Source organism: Falco punctatus (genome assembly GCF_963210335.1).
Source record: "Falco punctatus genome assembly, chromosome: 1".
NCBI classification, from domain to species: domain Eukaryota; kingdom Metazoa; phylum Chordata; class Aves; order Falconiformes; family Falconidae; genus Falco; species Falco punctatus.
The window spans coordinates 68,773,885-68,792,418 of record NC_137580.1 but is presented as its reverse complement, the minus strand read 5'-3'; the positions used below and the strand labels follow the sequence as shown (position 1 = coordinate 68,792,418).

Genomic DNA, 18,534 nt, shown 5'->3' with positions numbered 1-18,534 from the left:
CACTTTTTAAACATAATAAAAATGTGCTAGTTCGCTTGGGTAGCATGATAGCTCCAAATATTTTGAGATTGTCACCACATGCATTTAAGTATTCCTAGACTGTCCAAGCAGACAAATGCTTATAAATTCAGTATTGTTAGAAATTTGTAATCAATTATAACTAGTTTTAGGTGTGGCAATCTCTGGCATTCCTGATGACAAAATTCAATGTGCCAGATTCCTTTTCAGTTTTTAGGGGACAGTTGCTTATGATGCAAGTCATGGCCTGCTACTGGGTGACACTCTAATACCAGATGATTGGCCAACACAAAAAGAAATCGGTTTAATTTATAGGATTTTTTTCTAACCACTGGTTGTGACTTCCCTCCCCCCTTCCCCCCCTTCAAATGGGAAAAGAGGATCAATTCAATAATTCAATCACTCATTTGTTCCTTTGTATGCTATTTATTTCACTATGGTAATTAATCTATGCCAATAATTCTAATGCTGCTGCTTACATTGAACTGCATTAGCAGTAGTGTGTGACCACCAATTTGTTTCTGAATTGTTGTGTATATTCATCCTCTTGAATGTCCTTGGGTCTGTTCCTCTTCTGTTACTCAACAATTCTTGTCTCCTACCATGGGATCAGGGAAGGAATAGGGGGATAAAACTAACCAGGAAAATAAGTCAGCATATGAATAATCTTTTCTTTGAAGTCTCGGAGAAGAGCACCTTCCATTGTTTACTTGCACATTTGTGGTTTGTTTTGGTTCATTCTGTTCAGCCAGAATATTGTCAGTTGGTCACTGGCCGTCTGGTAAGGGTAGGTCACCCATTCTATCCATAGAAACCAAGGAGGGAATGTTTGCCAAAAAAACCCTTTTTGCCTATACACTGTGAACATTAAAAATAATACATATCTTTATTCATAAATGAATAAGCAAAGGAATCATCTCTTCCTACCAAGATGAAAGATAAGGTTTCTCTTAAGTTACATTTACAACCTGGAGTCATGATAGTCTGAAATGAATCCATTTTTGATGATTAAATGAATCAATGGGGGCCTGTAACAGCAGCTGTAATCACTTATTGACATTCGCTGTTTCAAAGAAAATTACTTTGATACCTTACTGAAATGGGAGTTGGATAAATTCTTCTTTGCTGCGTACAATTTTCAGAGAGAAAGTTCACCAGAGTAGCTTCTGCTGACCTAGTAGTTAGAATTTTTGTTACGCTCCATAACTTTGTATACAAATCTTAAGTTCTTATGCCACTTCATACCCATTAACAGCCTGCAAACTGTGCTTGACCTCAAGAGCTAGAGAGGGAAGTTTCATCTAGCTTTCGTATTGGAAAGCAATGTATACTATATTTAACCATCTGTTAAGCACAATTCATGTCAAACAAGTCCTTCTTCTTTCCTCAGAATGCTGGAAGAAACCTGATAGAGATTCTTTGCTGGATTAGAGGAAAATTGAATTCTTCTCATAACTGCTTCCCTGGTGTGTTGGCTCATATCCTAATTATCTCAAAGCAGACATTCTGAGATGCTTTCTGCATTTGGAAGTGGCTGGCAATGCATAAAACATCAAAAATTGCCTCAAGTTAGCAAATCTCCTCTTGAGATCATTTGGTACAATCTTTTGGCATAAAACCACCCGTTAGAGAAGACTTTTATTTCCATTTCCTTCTCATCAGGAGCTTTCCCAACATAATTTCAACTGAGTATGAATTAATAGTTTAAAGATTAATCTCTGACTTCAGGACGTTCTCTCGGAAATGATCCATGGCTATTGGATCTGGTTTCTATCCCAGAGTGTTTCTCAATTACAGTTTAATATACAGCTTTGTAGTGACATCTTCCTTCAGACTTCGAAGATAAGTGCATCTTATTTGGCCAGGGCAGCTAGGACTGCTATTCCCAGAAGAATGCACAGGTTTGCACATGGCATGCAAGAGGCATTATGTTTGGCTTGGTAGCAGCTGCTCTGGAGTGAAGGCTGTAAGTTCATATTCACGCTTGTTCTGTTGTAAGGTTTGAGACCTCCTGTGTGAAGTGCTCTAGTAATTGGTAACAGTCACACACTAAGGAAGTCACTGTTGCCAACTAGGATATGACGCTGAATTGTACACCAGGGAAATTAATCTTTTCCTAAGGGTTGAATGACCCTGCTACGTGTAGGTAAGTAATTTTGCATCCATATGACTGTCTATAAAGTAATGCTATTGATAAGAATTGGGCACAGATATTTTTTTTTCTCCTTTACATATAGCTTATAATTAAATTTTACTGAGAACTTATCTGCAAATTTGCACTTTTTGAAGATGCTAACCCAAGATATTCTAATCTGAAGTAATTGTTTTAAAAGGGTTGGGTTTTTAATAGAATAATCTGGAACATAGCAAAATTAGATTGTAGCTCAATTTGTCTTAAGCTATGGAAACAAAAGAATCTCTGAATTCATAGATGAAATACAGCTGTTCCCCAAAAGCTGCTTGGAGGATTTTTCTGTCAGTTCCTATAAGTCTCAATAGCTGACATCAGCCCTTTCAATGTCCAAGATGAGTGCACAAGGGTTTTGTTTGTGTTGGATTTTTTTGTTGGTTGGGTTTGGGTTTTATTTTCCCTCTGCACAGATCTGGTATTAAAAGAGGAGAAAATAATATTAAACCTGAAAGTTTTAAAAGCTGTGAACCTCAAGTACTTCTCACTACATGCAACTACAAAGAGGATTCTGAAAGACAATTACAGGGCTGCTTACTTTTTTGGTACCATTACAAGATGCGATATTGCTGTGCTTTCTCTCAAGCAGTACTTAAGTATTTATAGATGTGGTCTAGAAGTTTACCTAGACTAACATACTATCAGCTCAGTAACCAAGTTGCTATTCTGTCCTCCGCTGAGTTTATTCGTTAGAAATTGGGCTATCAACTGCTCATAAATACCAGGTATTTTGTAAGAGTGATATTCCTAACTTGGCTCTTTTCAGTATCAATGCATAACATTTTTGTGAGAAGTTTTTCTTAAGTGTATGCAATGTTAAATTAACAGAGGGAAGAAGCAGCTTGAGGCAGTGTCTTGTAACAGCTAGAATTTTGCAAGGGATGCTAAAAGGTAATAACACAAAACTCTTTGTGTTCCCCTCTAGAATATAGAAAACAACTATGACCAAAAATAACACTTTCAAGATTGCCCTCTTTGGTTTGGGAAGGTAATTTCTGTGTGTCAGCTAGAATAACTACAATAGTCAAATGTAAACCTCATGCAAACAAGATACATTTGATTTAATCAGTCTTGGCAAACTGATTTCAAAATGTAAAATAATCATATAAGATCTTAGAAGTGGTTCTCTGTTAATAAGAATTAAATGATTCTAAATTTAAAAAGAAAAGAACTGATAAATACAAGCAGCATTTGCTGTACAGGTAGAAGTGGTAGGTGGTTTTGTATACCGAGGGCATCTCTGTAAAAATGTCTTTGTTTCAAATCAATAGAATATCTGAAATACCTACGTAATAATACAACTCTTTGGTGGCTGTTCATGTCTGAGCAGAAGAAAAGATAGCATTTTGATTTTGAGTACCCTTTGAATTGTTACTTTTTACACTTTATTTAGAAAAGATTGACAGGTAGTTGCTGTACAGTCTTTGCTGCAGAAGTTGGTTGTTTTCCTGATGAGAATAGTGAAGTCTTCATGTGCAGAAGTGTAAATCTGAAACTTTTTTCTCCAGAGTCTCTGTCTTTTATCACCAAAAGGGAAAAAATATTCTCTATATTTCTACCACACAAGTAAAACCATTGATTGAGAAGGTAGTTACAATACTTCGTAGTTATATCTGGAGATTTTTCTAAGTAGATGAGATGCATGATGCTTGCTAGGAATTTTAAGTCTCTTCACTCTGTATGTGATGAAAGGAAAGGCCCGTGTTTTGAGACAGATGCCAGGAATAGGCAGAGGTAGATACTCCTGGCATGTGGTTTTGAAGTGACATATACCTGCTTCTGGCTTCTGAGGATTAGTTGTTGTCAGCCCACTTTAAATTTAAAAGTTAATTTAGACTTTTCACTTCACTGCTGAATGAATAATTTTCTCTGCACAGGGTAGGTTAGTATCTTTATAGGACATTTTCATTAAAATATCTTCCTCCTGTATTATGTGAGTAAATTCAATACTGGGTAGTACAATTATTTATGTGATGAATGAAGTTGGGTCATCGTGTGTGTGGGAGGGGTTTGCCGAGGTGAATAAGATATGCAACTGCAGGCTCAAAAGTTCTGTGAGGACTTCTTTTTCCCTTTTGTTTTTTTGTTTGTTTTTTTTTTTTTTTGACAACTTTGTTGCTCTCTATTAAGAGACATTTGTCATTACTCTTGCATCCATTACACACAGACATGTGCGCACATGAACATGCTTTTTTCAGTTTAATTTTATTTGGCCCACATAAAAGGATACCTAAAATTTGTCTCGGTAAATAACAGAAATCATTAATGCAGCTGTAGTTAGAGAATGTTGATTCTTTTGCCATACATCTGCATGATGTTTGCTGAATGCTTTCATGAATATATAATGGTTATCTTTAACCTTAGTACTTGCTTTAACTGAATGGTTAAATCCTGTTTTCCTTTAGCTGTGTTACAGGGTACTATTTTTACATGTAGGAAAGCTGATACTAATCTAAAAGTAACAAATTTCAAGATTATCTTCTACCACACTTGAACTGTGTGAGAAAACTAGTAGGCAGGTTTCAGACATGAAGAGTATTGTCAATTAAAACTGAAAAGGGGGATCAATGTTCCTGTGGACTGCCTCACTGATACTGGTATTTTGTAGACTATTGCTGACATGACATATATTGCTTAATGATACTCTTATTTCCAAACTCCTCAAGTTTCAGAGGAGAAGGTATCTTTAAAATGTCTTTTTAGCAGCTAGGATTTTTGACAAGGGTTATTATCCTTATTTCTCTGACAGACCCAAGAGAAAAAGATTAAGTTTTGAGAGATACTTCTCAAATACGTTTTTGTTCTCAAGTGAGACCTGTCTTGAAGAGAGGGGGTGAACATTCAATTCTTCTTTACCTTTTTGTAACTGCTGTGCCTGTTCTTAATTAAGGAGGTAGAGTGAATGCTCACTTTTTTGGTATAAAGTTCTGAAAATCAATAAAATACCTAAGAAATAGTGTTCTACTTGGTATCAACAGGTAGATTTCAGTACAGTTCTGATTATTCTTCTGCTATCTGATTTATGGGTAACTTTGTAGTTATAACAGTAATCTAAAGCTTTCACTCCCCAGTAAAACCCTGGAGGGTGAACCATTGTACAGATTCTTCCACTTCCTGCGGCGCATGCTGACCTTGCAGGCTTGTCCAGATACAGCTGAGTCTGCTTATATTTCTGAATTTATAGGCATATGTGTGTGTCTGTAATTGTGAAGTCCATCACCTGTCGAGGAAGTTTTATGATGATACTTTGAGGCGTGAGTAGCAGCTACTTTTTTTTTTTTTAATATTCAGTGATAGTCATTAGATACAATGTGGTTTGGAAAATTCAGCTTTTATTAAAAAAACCCCCGAACAACAACAAAAAAAAGCCAACACAAAACAAACACCGCCACCACCCCCCAAAAACCCCCAAACCCAACCAACCAACAACAATGAAAAAAAACCCACCCCAAACTCTTGATTTTTTTTTTTTTTTTTTTTTTTTTTTTTTTTTTAATGTAAGCTCTCTGTTCCAAAGAATTGGATGTATTTAGATTTTGGAAATCAGTGCTTAAGGTCAAAGAAACAAGGTAGCATGTTGTGGGTGTTGTGTCTTTTCCATCATGGGATTTATGTGAGAATTCCTTCTGCACGTGGTGATAATTTACCATAAGATTCTGATAGTACTATTAAAATATTAATGCAGTGGGATCCAAAAGATACACACTGCTGAAAAAATACATAAGGCTGTCCAACTGTTTTGGCATATGAGCTGCTACTTAAATTTCATACAGCACTGTAAGCACAACCAGATGAATCTCTACTGAATTTCCAGGGGACCTGGCAGATGTACTGGGTGTGTAACCTGTTGAGACTTAAGTCAAGCACTGCAAAGAAGTTGCTTTTTGTGACCCATGTTGTGAGCTATCCATGTCTATTGAATTAATTACTGGGCAGTCTTCTCAGATTAATAAATTAAACTACATGTAACTTTGTATATAGTCTTAGTTACTGAAAAATTTTGGTAGCTCTGTAGGCAAAAATTTTGTTACAAACAGCATCCAAATCGCTTGACTTCTTTCTTGACCTGGACAGGACTCCTTGTAGTCATGTCTTTGCTTTGTTTAGTCCTTGGTGTGTCTGCTCAGAAATGGGAAAGAGTACAAAGTTAGTTCAGGATTGAACTGAGACAAGCATTAGTAGAAACTTCTCCCGGAGTACAAATTTAGCACAAGCTTACAGCCAGCATGTGAATGAAATTGTAAATACTCTTAACTTGCGTTAGCCTTTTGAATGTTGCAGCTGTAGTGTGTTAAGATATGATGAGGTTAATAATAGGTTGTGGCATCTACTGAGTTTTGAAGTGAAAACTTGAACAAAATAATAGTCAGAAGTAAAAATTATTCCAGTTAGTTTCTAATGATCTCTGCTGTACAGATCCAAGAGATCCATTTTAATCTAAACTAAGCTTGTCATAATACTCTTTTGAATGCTTCTACCTTAATTTGTTCTAAGATATGCCTTGTCTTACTAATTCATTCATTGCTACTCATATATTTGATTTTTTGCCCCTCTCATTAATGTTGTGACTTGCTTGTAACTTAGATACATCGTTCCCTCTCAAGACAGACTTGTCTTCATATTTAAAAATCGTTATTACAGGGTAATTTCTATTGCCTCAAAATTAGTAGTAGTGGACGAGCCTTTTCTGTACAATGTTCCATCACATTTTTAAGAAATCTCTTTCATGCTGCAGTGTTTTTCAGTCTGAAGAAGTTGACGTGTGTTTTTGCTATTTACAGCCCTTTAAAATAGGGAAGCGTAGGCCCTTAGGACTACTAAAAGACCTGTCTGCAGCTGCGATTGAGACTGATAGATCTGGCAGCCAGAAGGGTTGGACTGTAGTCTCCATAGCTAGCAAATCATTCCTTAGGGCTGGCATTGCTGCTTGGATGGACTGTGTTTAGACATTTTAGTTGTTTGGAAATCTGCAAAGCAATTATTCTGACTCTCTTAGTGCAAAAGATGTGACTTGAAATAACATGTGGCAGAAATGTACAACTTTGCTTAATTTGTGGCTTGGCAAATTGTTTTCAGTACTGACTACACAGGAGTTTATAGTTTATGAATACTTTAAAAATTGTATTTAAGTGCTCAAAAAAAAATATCGGACTGTTCAACTCCTTAAAGCCCCAGTCATAGCAATCACTTGTTTGGGGAGAAGAGGAAGATAAATTCTTAGGTCTTTTTGCAATTATAAGTCTGCAAAACTGTATTGCCATATTCTACAATACCCCCTTATATTTTATGCTGTAATACCCTTTTGACTTGTATTAAAAAGAGCATTCTTTCTTTAGCAGAATACAAGGGTAATAGTTAAAATTTCATTTGATCGTTTTTAGTGCCATATTTCTAGTACCTGATAGGGGATCACTCATCTAATACAGAGAGTCAAAAATCGGATTCCACAATGATTTATTTGATGATAATTTCTAGATTTTGAGTTTTTACACTACAATTTATCAATAATGCTCAAAATCTTGACAAAAAATACAGGGGAGTGGGGGTTTGTTTATTTGCAATTTTTATGCGTTTTTTGTTTGGTTGGTCGTTTGTTTTTAAATTGTGCTGTCATTGCTAGGTGTTGCTTTTCAAGTGTTTGCTATTGTTCTGTCAGAAATATTTTGGTAGGTGTCCTTTGCTGTAGGCAAAGGACCTCGGTGAGTGCCCTGGTTTAACCCCAGCCGGCAGCTAGGCACTATGCAGCTGCTTGCTCACTCCCCCTCTGGTGGGATAGGGGAGAGAATCAGAAGAGTAAAACTAAGAAAATTTGCATGTTGAGATGGGTAGTTAAATGCATAAAGCAAAAGCCATGCACACAAGCAAAGCCAAGTAAGGAATTAATTTACCACTTCACGTTGGCAGGCCGGTATTCAGCCATCTCCAAGAAAGCAGGGCTCCATCATGTGTAACAGTTACTTGAATAGACAAACACCATAACTCTGAATGATGCCCCACCCCCCCTTCCCTCTTCTCCCCCCAGCTTTATATGATCAGCATGATGTCATATGGTACAGAATATTCCTTTGATCAGTTGGTGTTAACTGTCCTGGCTGTGTCCCCTCCCACGTGTTCCTTTCTTATGCACCCCTAGCCTGCTTTTTGTTGGAGTGGTGAGCGGCAGAAAGGGCCTTGACTGTGTAAGCACAGTTCAGCTGTATTATCAACAGCGTTTCCAGCACAAATCCAATACATAGCCTCATATAGCTGCTATGAAGAAAACTTAACGCTATCCCAGCCAAAACCAGCATAGTGAGCATCTACGTTTTGATCATTTACATATATTTGCTTAGGGCCTTAAATCGTATTTTTAGTTGTGTAAACTGACTTTGACAATGTGCAATTCAAGAAACCTACCTTCTTCCTCTACAGACCTAAAAATATACTTCATACTGAAAGACAGGTGAGCTGGTTGTTAAATCTTAACTGACACATGCCCATCTTTTCAATGTGGATGAAATAATATTTAAGTGTAATGGAGTGCACTATGTTTCTTTGCTGTACTATAACAAGAAAACTAGGACTTTGATTGATACTTCTGTTTTCTTTCTCAGCATTGCATGGCTGCTTACTGATACCATGACCTATTTGTATATGGGTTGCAAAGGCACGAATTTTGAAACCTATTTGTGAACAGCTTCATGTTCGAATTTATTTTGTGGTTGAGGAATTACTTTTTTCCACAGATAAAACTGTGGGAAACCTGTGTTTCCGATAACTAAATCTGATTCTTCTTTGTTTATTGAAGCCTAGAATAATTCAATCTTTTAGAATTGCATTTCCTGAGAAGGAAGGAGTGTTTGAGTGTAAAAGCCATGATTGCATTTTACAATGTGTAACAGGTATAAAACCAGTAAAACACTCTACCTTTGTGTTAGTGATAGGAAAGTCCATGAAACTTACTGAATATAGCTGATTTCCAAAATGTCCTAGCAATAGAATTATATCACTGCAAATTTCTAATTAAATATTACAGACCATTGCATCCCTAAAAACAAATTGAGAGATGCTGCTAACCTTCTGTGCTTTGATTAGGGTGAAGCAGGGAGATGATCAAGTCAAAACCAAAATTTGATCTCAAAACTAATCAGTTGTAGCTGTCCTCTGTTTTGGAGATTTTCTTAGTAGTTTAAATTGTCATAATTTTGAAAACTAAACCTTAAGTTTTTCTACAAAAAATGTGAAATCACATCAGATATTGTAAATATTAGCCAAAGACCTTTACAGCATCAGGTCTAGAATACTTCATCAGAAATTAGGGGAAACCTGCAAGAGAGAATTGAGATTTTTGATTTTTTAATTTATTTTATTTTTTTTAAGCATGAATCCTGATTTTCTGAGACAGGGAAAGATATGACAACTTATAACAATTTCCGAATTGCACAGACACTTTGGTTTAGCAAAAAAACCCCAACATAGTTGTACTCTTTTTCTGGTTTGATCTGCGCACTACAGTTCCTTACTTCACAGAATGAAAAAGGTGTGATGTGAGATTCTTAAACTTGATTCACTGTGTCCTGACAGTTCATAGAAGTGCAAAGCATAGGAAAGCAGAATCTGGCAAACAGCTGGCAGATTCTGTTACATTTATGGGGTTTTGTAAGATTGTTTGCCAAAAATGACCATACTCAAAAAAGATGCTCAGATAGAAGTCTGAACACACTTGCAGAAACAAGTGATTGTTGATACTTTCGATCTTTTACAGAAAGTAGAATCCTTTGCTGTACAAGTTGGCCACAGTAAAGTGTCTTGAGACATCTCCCGAAGAAGAAAAGGAGTTTAATTTGAGAGCTTCTCGAGGCTTAAGACCAAAAACATAGGAAGAGGAATTGCTATTAAATATTTTTCTGTAGCTTAAATTAATAAACTTTATTTACATTGGAGAAATTACCTTTGTGTTGTCGATAACTTTTAGAATAAGGCTGATCCCACTGGTTCTGCTTTGCAGTAACAAACTCATTATTCAAAAAGAGCGTCTCAACTGAAAACCGAACATGTCTTTTTACAGACTTTTTTTTTTCCTTCTCTGCTGGCTCCTTGCATGATACTAAGTCTTAATTGGTGGCTATTCCTAAGCATGGCATTCTCTGTAAGGCATATGTTTGTGCTGTCAGGGCCATCCTATGATTGCTGTCTGTTCATTGCTAAAGATCAGTAGGATTGGATTTGCTGCAGAAATACCATATTCCTGCATAGTATGCACAAAGTGAATAGCAATGGTGGGTCAGAGGAGTTGGTGTGTATGTGAGACGGGAAGAGAGGAGAAGCAGGGAGTTGTGGTGATTTTATTTCATTGTGCATCATTTGAGACAAAACTTGGCAACTTTTTGTCTCATCATGTGCTCAGGTTTACTAACAAATGCACAAGTTTTGGTTGTGTTACATTAAAGCCCGTGGGAAGGAATGAGACCAAAAAATAAGACGCCTATGACCTAGGAGAGCAGCATAAAATTATACTGAACTGAAAATGCTTAAATAAAGCTGCATCACTGTCATAGATGTACTCAGTGCATACATGGGTAATATGTTGGTCTGTAGGCAGTAAATCTCACTAAGCAGCCTGCAGGTTAGATACCATAGTTAGTAATCCTGCTTTGTGTGTTGACATGAACAAAGCATTGCAAGAAGACTCTGAGAACTTGGAAGTACTGAGCCTTTTTAAATCTCCAGCTGGAAAAAAGGAATGCTTAGAGCTAATTATTTTAGGTTTTGGGAATCAGTTGGCTTCCAATTTCTGGTTTTGTTTTGTTTTTGTTTTTGTTTTTTTTTTTTTTTCAAAATGATTGCTTTCCCAATAGTGAAAAGTAATTGCTTCCATGTTTGGACTGTGGATAGATTCCAAAAACAGTTTTTAGGGTTTAAGTTTTAAATCTTGTCATTATTTTTATGGGGGGGTTGGCTTTTTCTTGCTTTTAAAAACAGAGAATATTAATATTGAAGAGTAAGCTACAGCAAGTTTTGTGGTTTTAGCATCTTCTTGGTGTGTTCATTTTTTCATCTGGATATATTCTAAGGTCAAAGCCAATGTTGATGGACCAGTATTTGAAAACACGTTGAAATTTTGGGGTAATTTGTAGTGTATGAGGAGTCTTGATTTATTGTAGAGAGTTTGCCACTTTGAGGACCCTTCCATAGTACATTTTCTTAAGAAATGAAGTAGAATAGTACCTTTTTATTTCCTGTGAGGGTACAGCAGCTTCTTAGAAGACCACAGGGGGCAGTGCTTTCTGTTTAAAAGAAGATAGGCAACTCTTAATAAGGAAGTAAAATTATGAGAAATTATATGATTTTTATGTGTTGATATGTAGCTTCATGAATAACTGCAGAACTTTTATCTTTAATTTGAAAATTGAGTTCCATTATAGTGGAGCAGTTTTGGAGTAGTTCCGAATGTCTTGCAGGTAGCAAAGGAGTCCTCAGTGGTCTGAGGTTAAAGGTTTTCTTAGCTGAGCAACCAGGTAACTTCAGGAGGTTACCCTTTTCAGAAGGTCTGAATATAGCTACTCCTTACTTGTTTTTCAGAACTGCTTTTTGTTTGAAGGGAAAGCAGCTTATTAGGCACAATTGTATGAAATGACTACTTTCAGTTGGCTTCTGGATCAATTTCTGGAAAACAGCTCAGAATTTATCTGTAATAAGATACGGTTCTGGGTTTAAGCTATAGTATTTCTGATTCTCTTTCCTATTTTTAGGTCGTATATCACCGATAGGAATTGGTGTTATACAGTAGGGTGGTTTTTTTCCTGTATGGAGTGGGGAGGGTGTCAGGGTAATAGAAGGCAAGGAAAATAAGGGAGAGATATTTCAAAAATTGTTTACTATAACCTTTGATTGTTGCAGTGCTGATGTTTTTAATGTGTTTTGTGTTTATTATAAAGGGTAGATCTTTTTTTAAAAAATATGTGCCTTTTAGATACAATTTTATTACTGTGCTGTATGGGTTCCTATGCCTTTGCAGCAGTTAATTTCAGCCTGTTGGCTTTTTGTATTAGTATTGGAAATACCTATTCCTTTGTGTTATTGTTATAATACTTGGTTTACAGAAATTTATTTGACAAGTGGGAAGATGTCTACCCATTGTAATCATGTAACTTCATTTCCAGGTCTTCAGTTCATTAGCCAACTTGGCTAAAACCTATAGAATGTACCAGTTGTATTCACTTTGAAGTTTTAGTAGTATTTCTGTTGTTGTTGGCAAAGTTTCCACTGTTAAGGATTGTGCTCCCCTGGGAGAATGTGTAGCTTGCAAGAAATCTTACTGGTATGCAGACAGTAATACCCCAGGCTTTGTATTATGCTGTGTTGTGCCTTAATAGTTTTGTGTCTATTTCCATTTGACATCTAAATCAGTAACTTATTAGAATCACTGCTTTTCATTTAAAACCTTCTGTTTTCAGACTGCGCATGAAAACAAAATTATTTTCTTATTAGAAGAGATTAATTTGAATATTAAAATTCCTTTAATTGTCCTAGAGAGATGATATTACTGCTCTTCTCTCCATGAGTGGTTTTTTTTTTTCTAAATGAAAAATCTGTTTGTGGGTGAGTGGAAGGTGTGATGGCAGTAATACTCTTGCATCTTTAAGCATAACAGTGTGTGTAGAACAGACCTTGATTGTATTAGATGGCAAGAAGGCAAGATGTTGGATCATTCATTGCTTTTGCAGGAGTAATATACCCCATGCATTATCTGGCTACTGTATCTCTCTCTGGCTTCATTAATTTTACTTTAAGAACTTCTAATTACATTACTCTTGATTCATTGTCTTTTGTACTGTGTTGTGTCTCCCCACCACCCCCACACCCCCCCCAAGTTTTTTTTAAGGTATTTATTGTGGAGAATTGAGTTATTTTAATAGAAGATCAGGTATCAAATGTAAGTTAATACTGAGAGTGAAGCAGAAGCGCTATGTTGGTACCGGCATGAGCATGATTGTATGTGTTCATCTTTCAGTTATTTCTAAACCTGTTTTGTCTTCAGCATGGCTTTTGTTGCAAATCCCAACAGCAAATATTCATACATTAAAAACATTAGGAGGTCATTGTGTCAGAATAATCTTGCAATAATATAGGAGGTTTTCTGCAGTTTTGATATGAGAAAAGGCATTTCTGGGCTCTGATAAAGTTGTGGAGCCAGTGCATGCATCTGGGTTGTCATTGTCTTACCAGTTGTTCCCTTTGTTGCAGTTGATGGGCAAATACATGGGAATTATATCACCGATGCTTGTGAAGATCTGCAAGGTGTTTTTTCTTCCTACCTATAATCAGTTTTCTTGGTATACAGATGAGGCAGCTGTTAGTACAGATCCTTTCTTCATCTAGACACTTAAGTGTGAGGGTGAAAGCATTATATGCTATATGAGTGACTGTAACTGTATTTTATCATTCTGTTGAGCTTTTATGGGTAGACACAAATGTTCCAGACACAAGTGTTTACATTTTGTTAGATTTCAAGAGATCAGGGATGTACAGAAGGCGTGCCTAGTTTCTGGAGCATTAGAGAAGCCCAGTAAAAGGAGCTGAATGTTCTAAAAGAAGGTTAGACAACATTTATTTGTACTCTTGCCTTTACTGATCTTCTGTGTTTCCTGCTGCTTTAATTTGTTACCTGTGTGCCTGGCCTTCCATTTTAGTGAAGCAAAATAAGACAATAGAAATTGGTGCTAAAATAACTCTGAAGGTGTAAACCTGCAATAAAAATTGTGTTAATCTGAGATGAGTAAAAATACTGATGAATTCTGATTAAAAGTAAAATACAAGTAAATTCTTAATGTAGACACAACCACAATGTATGAAATATTCAGTATATTCTGAATTAATTCGTTGGAAAAGTTTGGAAGTGGGATGTTTCTATTTTCTTAGTCTCATTAAAATTCTTCATACACATAATACATTTATCATCTAAAGCCAGGATATGGTGTTCTCCTGTCCAACCTTTTCCCTTTTTATTCCCCCCCACCCCACCCTCCCTTATTTATTCACAACTTTCTTTCTGAGAAGGTGGAATTTTTTCTGTTTCATGAAGGAAGAACATGTTTTCTGCAGCTGGGAAGAAAAGCAGTTTTTCTTCTAAAATATGTGAGAGCAGCTGTCAAACATCAGATTCTATTTGTTTCTTTTTGTTTGGGTTTGCGTTAGGAGGTGAGAGCCTAGCTTGTTCACTTAGCAGATTTTCTTATTGAGCAGCTGATTTTAGAGCCGCTTCAAGGCGTAAGAGATGGTAGCTTTATTACACTATGAAGTCATTAATTTTAGACTTTCTGTTGTTTATATAGGTTTTCAGCCCGTTTCTTGGTAAAGATGGCAGCCAGCAACACAGTCCTGAACAGACTGGAGCAGAAGGGTGCAGAGGCTGATCAAGTTATTGAATACCTCAAGCAACAAGTTGCTCTGCTCAAGGAGAAGGCTAGTAAGGAATTATCTGTCTTACGATAAACTTGTTAACCAGATAGTTAACATTGAATGCTCATAGGAAGAAACAAGAACATTGGTGCTGTCAGCCTTTTAAGTGTGTTCCAAGTTTTTAAAGATAAAGCCTGTAATAGTAGCACTGCTTCTCTGTCTTGTGGTTTGTGGATTCTTTTGAAGCTGTTTATTCTAAAATAGAAAGGCATGAGTGAGGAAGGATTAAAGACACAAAGACATTATGGAAATTTGCTAGGACACGATTCCATTTTGGGGGGAGAAATGGAGTCAGGAAGAATATGAGACTATGCATTTACCTGAGTGTGTTACTACTTTTCCACCACTATGGTATTCTCTCAAGAGCATCATACCTTCAACTTGGATATTTTGTACGTATCTGTCAGTGAATTAACGTGCTCCATATTACAAACATGTTTGAGCTTTTTCTAATAAGTTTCTTGGAATTTTTTCTTGGGAGTCTCTTTAGGGAAGTGAGAAGCTAGTATATTGAGAGGCAACTTGAGTACATAAGTATTATTGAAAAAAAAAAAATAATAGCCATTTCAACAAGAAGGGTTCCAAAACATTTCTGATGATCTGCTCCTTGAACATTTCCACTTTTTTGGTGGTTTGGTCACCATGTTTAATTTTCTTTAAAACAAAAGCTTTGTTTACCAAATGATGAATGCAAACTGTTGAAACCTGTTGTTTTTAATATAGTGTCAACTCTAGTCTTGCAGGCATCTCTCCGAGAAGAGAAGAAGCTCCGTGTGGAAAATGCTAAACTGAAGAAAGAAATTGAAGGGCTGAAACAGGAGCTGATACAGGCAGAAATTCGAAATGGAGGTGGGGGAAAAATTTCCTATCCTCATACAACATAACTATAGTTAGTTTTGGTCGTATGTTGTGCTATCTTTATTTTTGACGTTTGTCTTTCTGTATATTACTGTGGCATTTCTTAAAAATTCTGGATTTTCCTAGGTTCCATGCTTACGACATTCCAGTATTTTAGTAAGCTGAAAGCCTAACGGGTGCATATGCCAAATCTTAATCAGCCATTGGAACTGGTTCTTTGTATGTTTTTGTAAGTGCCTTTCATAATTAGCCCTGAATTTGACTGATTAAAATGACTCCTTATAATACCTTAGAAACTGCTGAATGTCTTAACACTTCTTGATATTCTGAATATTTAATCTAGCATGACTGAAAATTCCCAATGGAAAATTAAACCGTAGTTCAAAGTACAGATGGGCCATGACTTAATAGAAAATCTGTGGTAATGTAAAATTAGAAACAATGTGTTTTGAATTTTTTATTTCATGTTTTAGTAAGACCAGACTTTCATTGCACTTTTTCCTTCTGTGAGAGGTTCAGCTCACACCATCATTATATAATTCAAATTAAAAAAAGAAAGAAGAAAAAACAAAACTGAAGTGTTTCAGATCCAGCATATTGTCTTTGAAACTATTTCCAAAGAAAGACTCTTCTGCCCTCAACAGCTATTACTGGTTTTACCCACGCTGTCAGTATTGTAAACTGGATGAGAGAGTATACAGTATAGCTGGCTGCTAGCTTTCAGTCGTACTGAATGTTTTACTGCTAAAACAACACATTCAGTCTTCAAAAGGACTAGCATTTTATAAATGCAGGGGATTCTTTTTCTCTTCTGGTCATGAATAAAGTCCTTTCATGTACTAAACCAAACCATTAGTTTACATTTCTTCATTGTCTGTTAGTCTGCAGCAATTCTTGACGGGTATAGGATATTTCACAGGATCTCTGTTATGCTTGAGAGAAAAGTCTCAAGATGTATGATTTTTTCCAAGATGGGAAAGGACAAGGAAATTAACATTTAGCTTGACGCGCATCTTCCTGTATTTAGCTGGTTTATCTGAAAGGTAGTAAGACAATATTCGGATCTTTTCTTTTGAAGTAAGTTAGTGTATGTTAGCTATGATAGTATTAAGTAGTTGAGTACAGAAATTAGATGGACACAGAACATCAAAAAAATCATTTGAGTGATTTTTTTTTGAAAAATCTGAGAAACAAAATCTTCCTACAACTAGCAAGCAAAACAGTAAGCAAGTGGTTGTTTGTACAAGATATCTTAGATACATATGATTTTAAAAAGTTGTTTATAAAAACATAATTTATGCAAATCACTTTAGAGCAGGAACAAACACAGTGCAGTTCAGGAAGCGTAATAAATGTCTGAAGTGTAAAAAGAAGTGTGGATGCAGAATGGAGAAATGCATAGTAATGATGCTAAATGATTTGCAAACTAATAAATCATAGAACAACTCGGGCTAAAAGGGATGTCAAAAGAACATCTGGCCTAACCTGTCTTGGGAAGAGGAGCCTAGATGACATTTAGTGCACTAACGATGCCTACCCAGTACAATGATGTGGTAAAAAGCCTTAATGAAGTTATTGAAGAGCAGAATGTAGAAGTGATGTCATTAGGCTTTCACGTGGTAAGACTGATAGTGAGATGATGTCCAGTATTCTGTATCAGCAGTTTAAAAAGTAACATGAAGGTTAACATGGAGAAATTAGGGAAGGGAAGAATCAACAGATTGTTTTAGGGCTGCAGGTAGTTTCTTCAAATCTGATTATCAAGGCTCAATTTCTTTAGTTAATTGGAAAAGAGTCGAGGAATGATTGACTACAATATAAAAATCATTTTCTGTAGCACATTATGGAATAGTTTCCAGTACGACAAGAGCTAGTAGCTAGAAACTGAAACTAGACAAATGCAAAGAAGAAATAAGGAGTTACTAGCAAAGATAACTAGATGTTGAAATAAACTACAAAAAGAGATGGTGTTTGTTTATGTTATGTTTTATTTAGCACTTTCTCTCATTTAAAAATTTGTAGTCAAAGGCATTGTTCTTAATTGATCAGAATAATCATATGTAGGTTGAATTCTGAAATGTGTTTTATAGTGTTGTGCTTCATTACTCAACAGTTGTGGTTTAGGTATTTAAAGCAAAATTTTTAGTTCTCTCCACTTTTATTTGGAAACTTAAAACATAAGTGTTCAACGTTCTTGTACCCCTTCTAACTTTTGTGGGTTTGATTTTAGTAAAACAGATTGCAGTTCCTCCTGGTGCAGCTGTTTCTACAACTTCATTTAGAGATGATGTTCCCCCACCTACGGCAATCACATCATCTGGTTCCAAAGATCAAATTCAAGGTGAAGATGAAGAAAAGAAAAAGAAGGAAAAAGTAGAAAAAAAAGGTACTTTAGTTTTCTTAGCTGTGATAGACAGTTAAGGTATTTAATTTATGTAAGTGCTTTTATGTCAGTTTGGGCACACAAAAGATCAGTTCGTGCAGCTACAGTAGGAAGAGTCAAGTGCTAGTTCTTAAAATCTTGGAAGTACTTGAAGCTAATGAAGACCATCAAGTAAGCTACAGATTCTTACTTAAATGGGATACATACCAAATTTCTTTTAATGTCCCTGAACTTCCTTATTTTAAAAAATATAATAAAAAAAGCCCCAAGCCTGCTGCCTCGGAAAACCGACAACAGAATACAGCAAAACCAGAATACACACACAGAAAGGAGAAGAGGAAAAAGTAGAGGGGAGCGGGGAAGGAAGACGAGGACACAAAGTTCAGAGAAGTTTTTTTGGCAGACTGGATGGGTTTCTGTTCTGAGGCTTGTGTAGATTTTTTTTTTTTATTATTGTTATTTTTTCCCCTTCCATGGAAACAGTGCAAGCAAAAGGAAAACACCAGCTCAGCAAAATACATTGCAAGCATTAGCAGCATAACATAATACTAAAGGAAGAGTGCTAAATCAGTTTTCTGCATCCTCTTAAGTATGCTGCCTTTTTTTTTTTTTTTTTTTTTTTTTTTGGCGGGGGGGCTGTTCCTTG

The 18,534-nt window shown here is 36.0% G+C and overlaps 1 protein-coding gene across 3 annotated transcripts in view; it reads left to right on the top strand.

The window, feature by feature from the left end:
• AIMP1 (aminoacyl tRNA synthetase complex interacting multifunctional protein 1) overlaps positions 1-18,534 on the top strand; it is a 39,342-nt gene that overhangs the window by 6,591 nt on the left and 14,217 nt on the right. For all 3 annotated transcript variants that reach the window (XM_080374069.1, XM_080374068.1, XM_080374070.1), the window contains exons 2-4: positions 14,521-14,654; positions 15,383-15,496; positions 17,736-17,891. In XM_080374069.1, coding sequence (XP_080230195.1) covers positions 14,546-14,654; positions 15,383-15,496; positions 17,736-17,891 — 379 coding nt within the window. In that variant the 5' untranslated portion in view covers positions 14,521-14,545. The remainder of the gene's footprint in view (positions 1-14,520; positions 14,655-15,382; positions 15,497-17,735; positions 17,892-18,534) is intronic.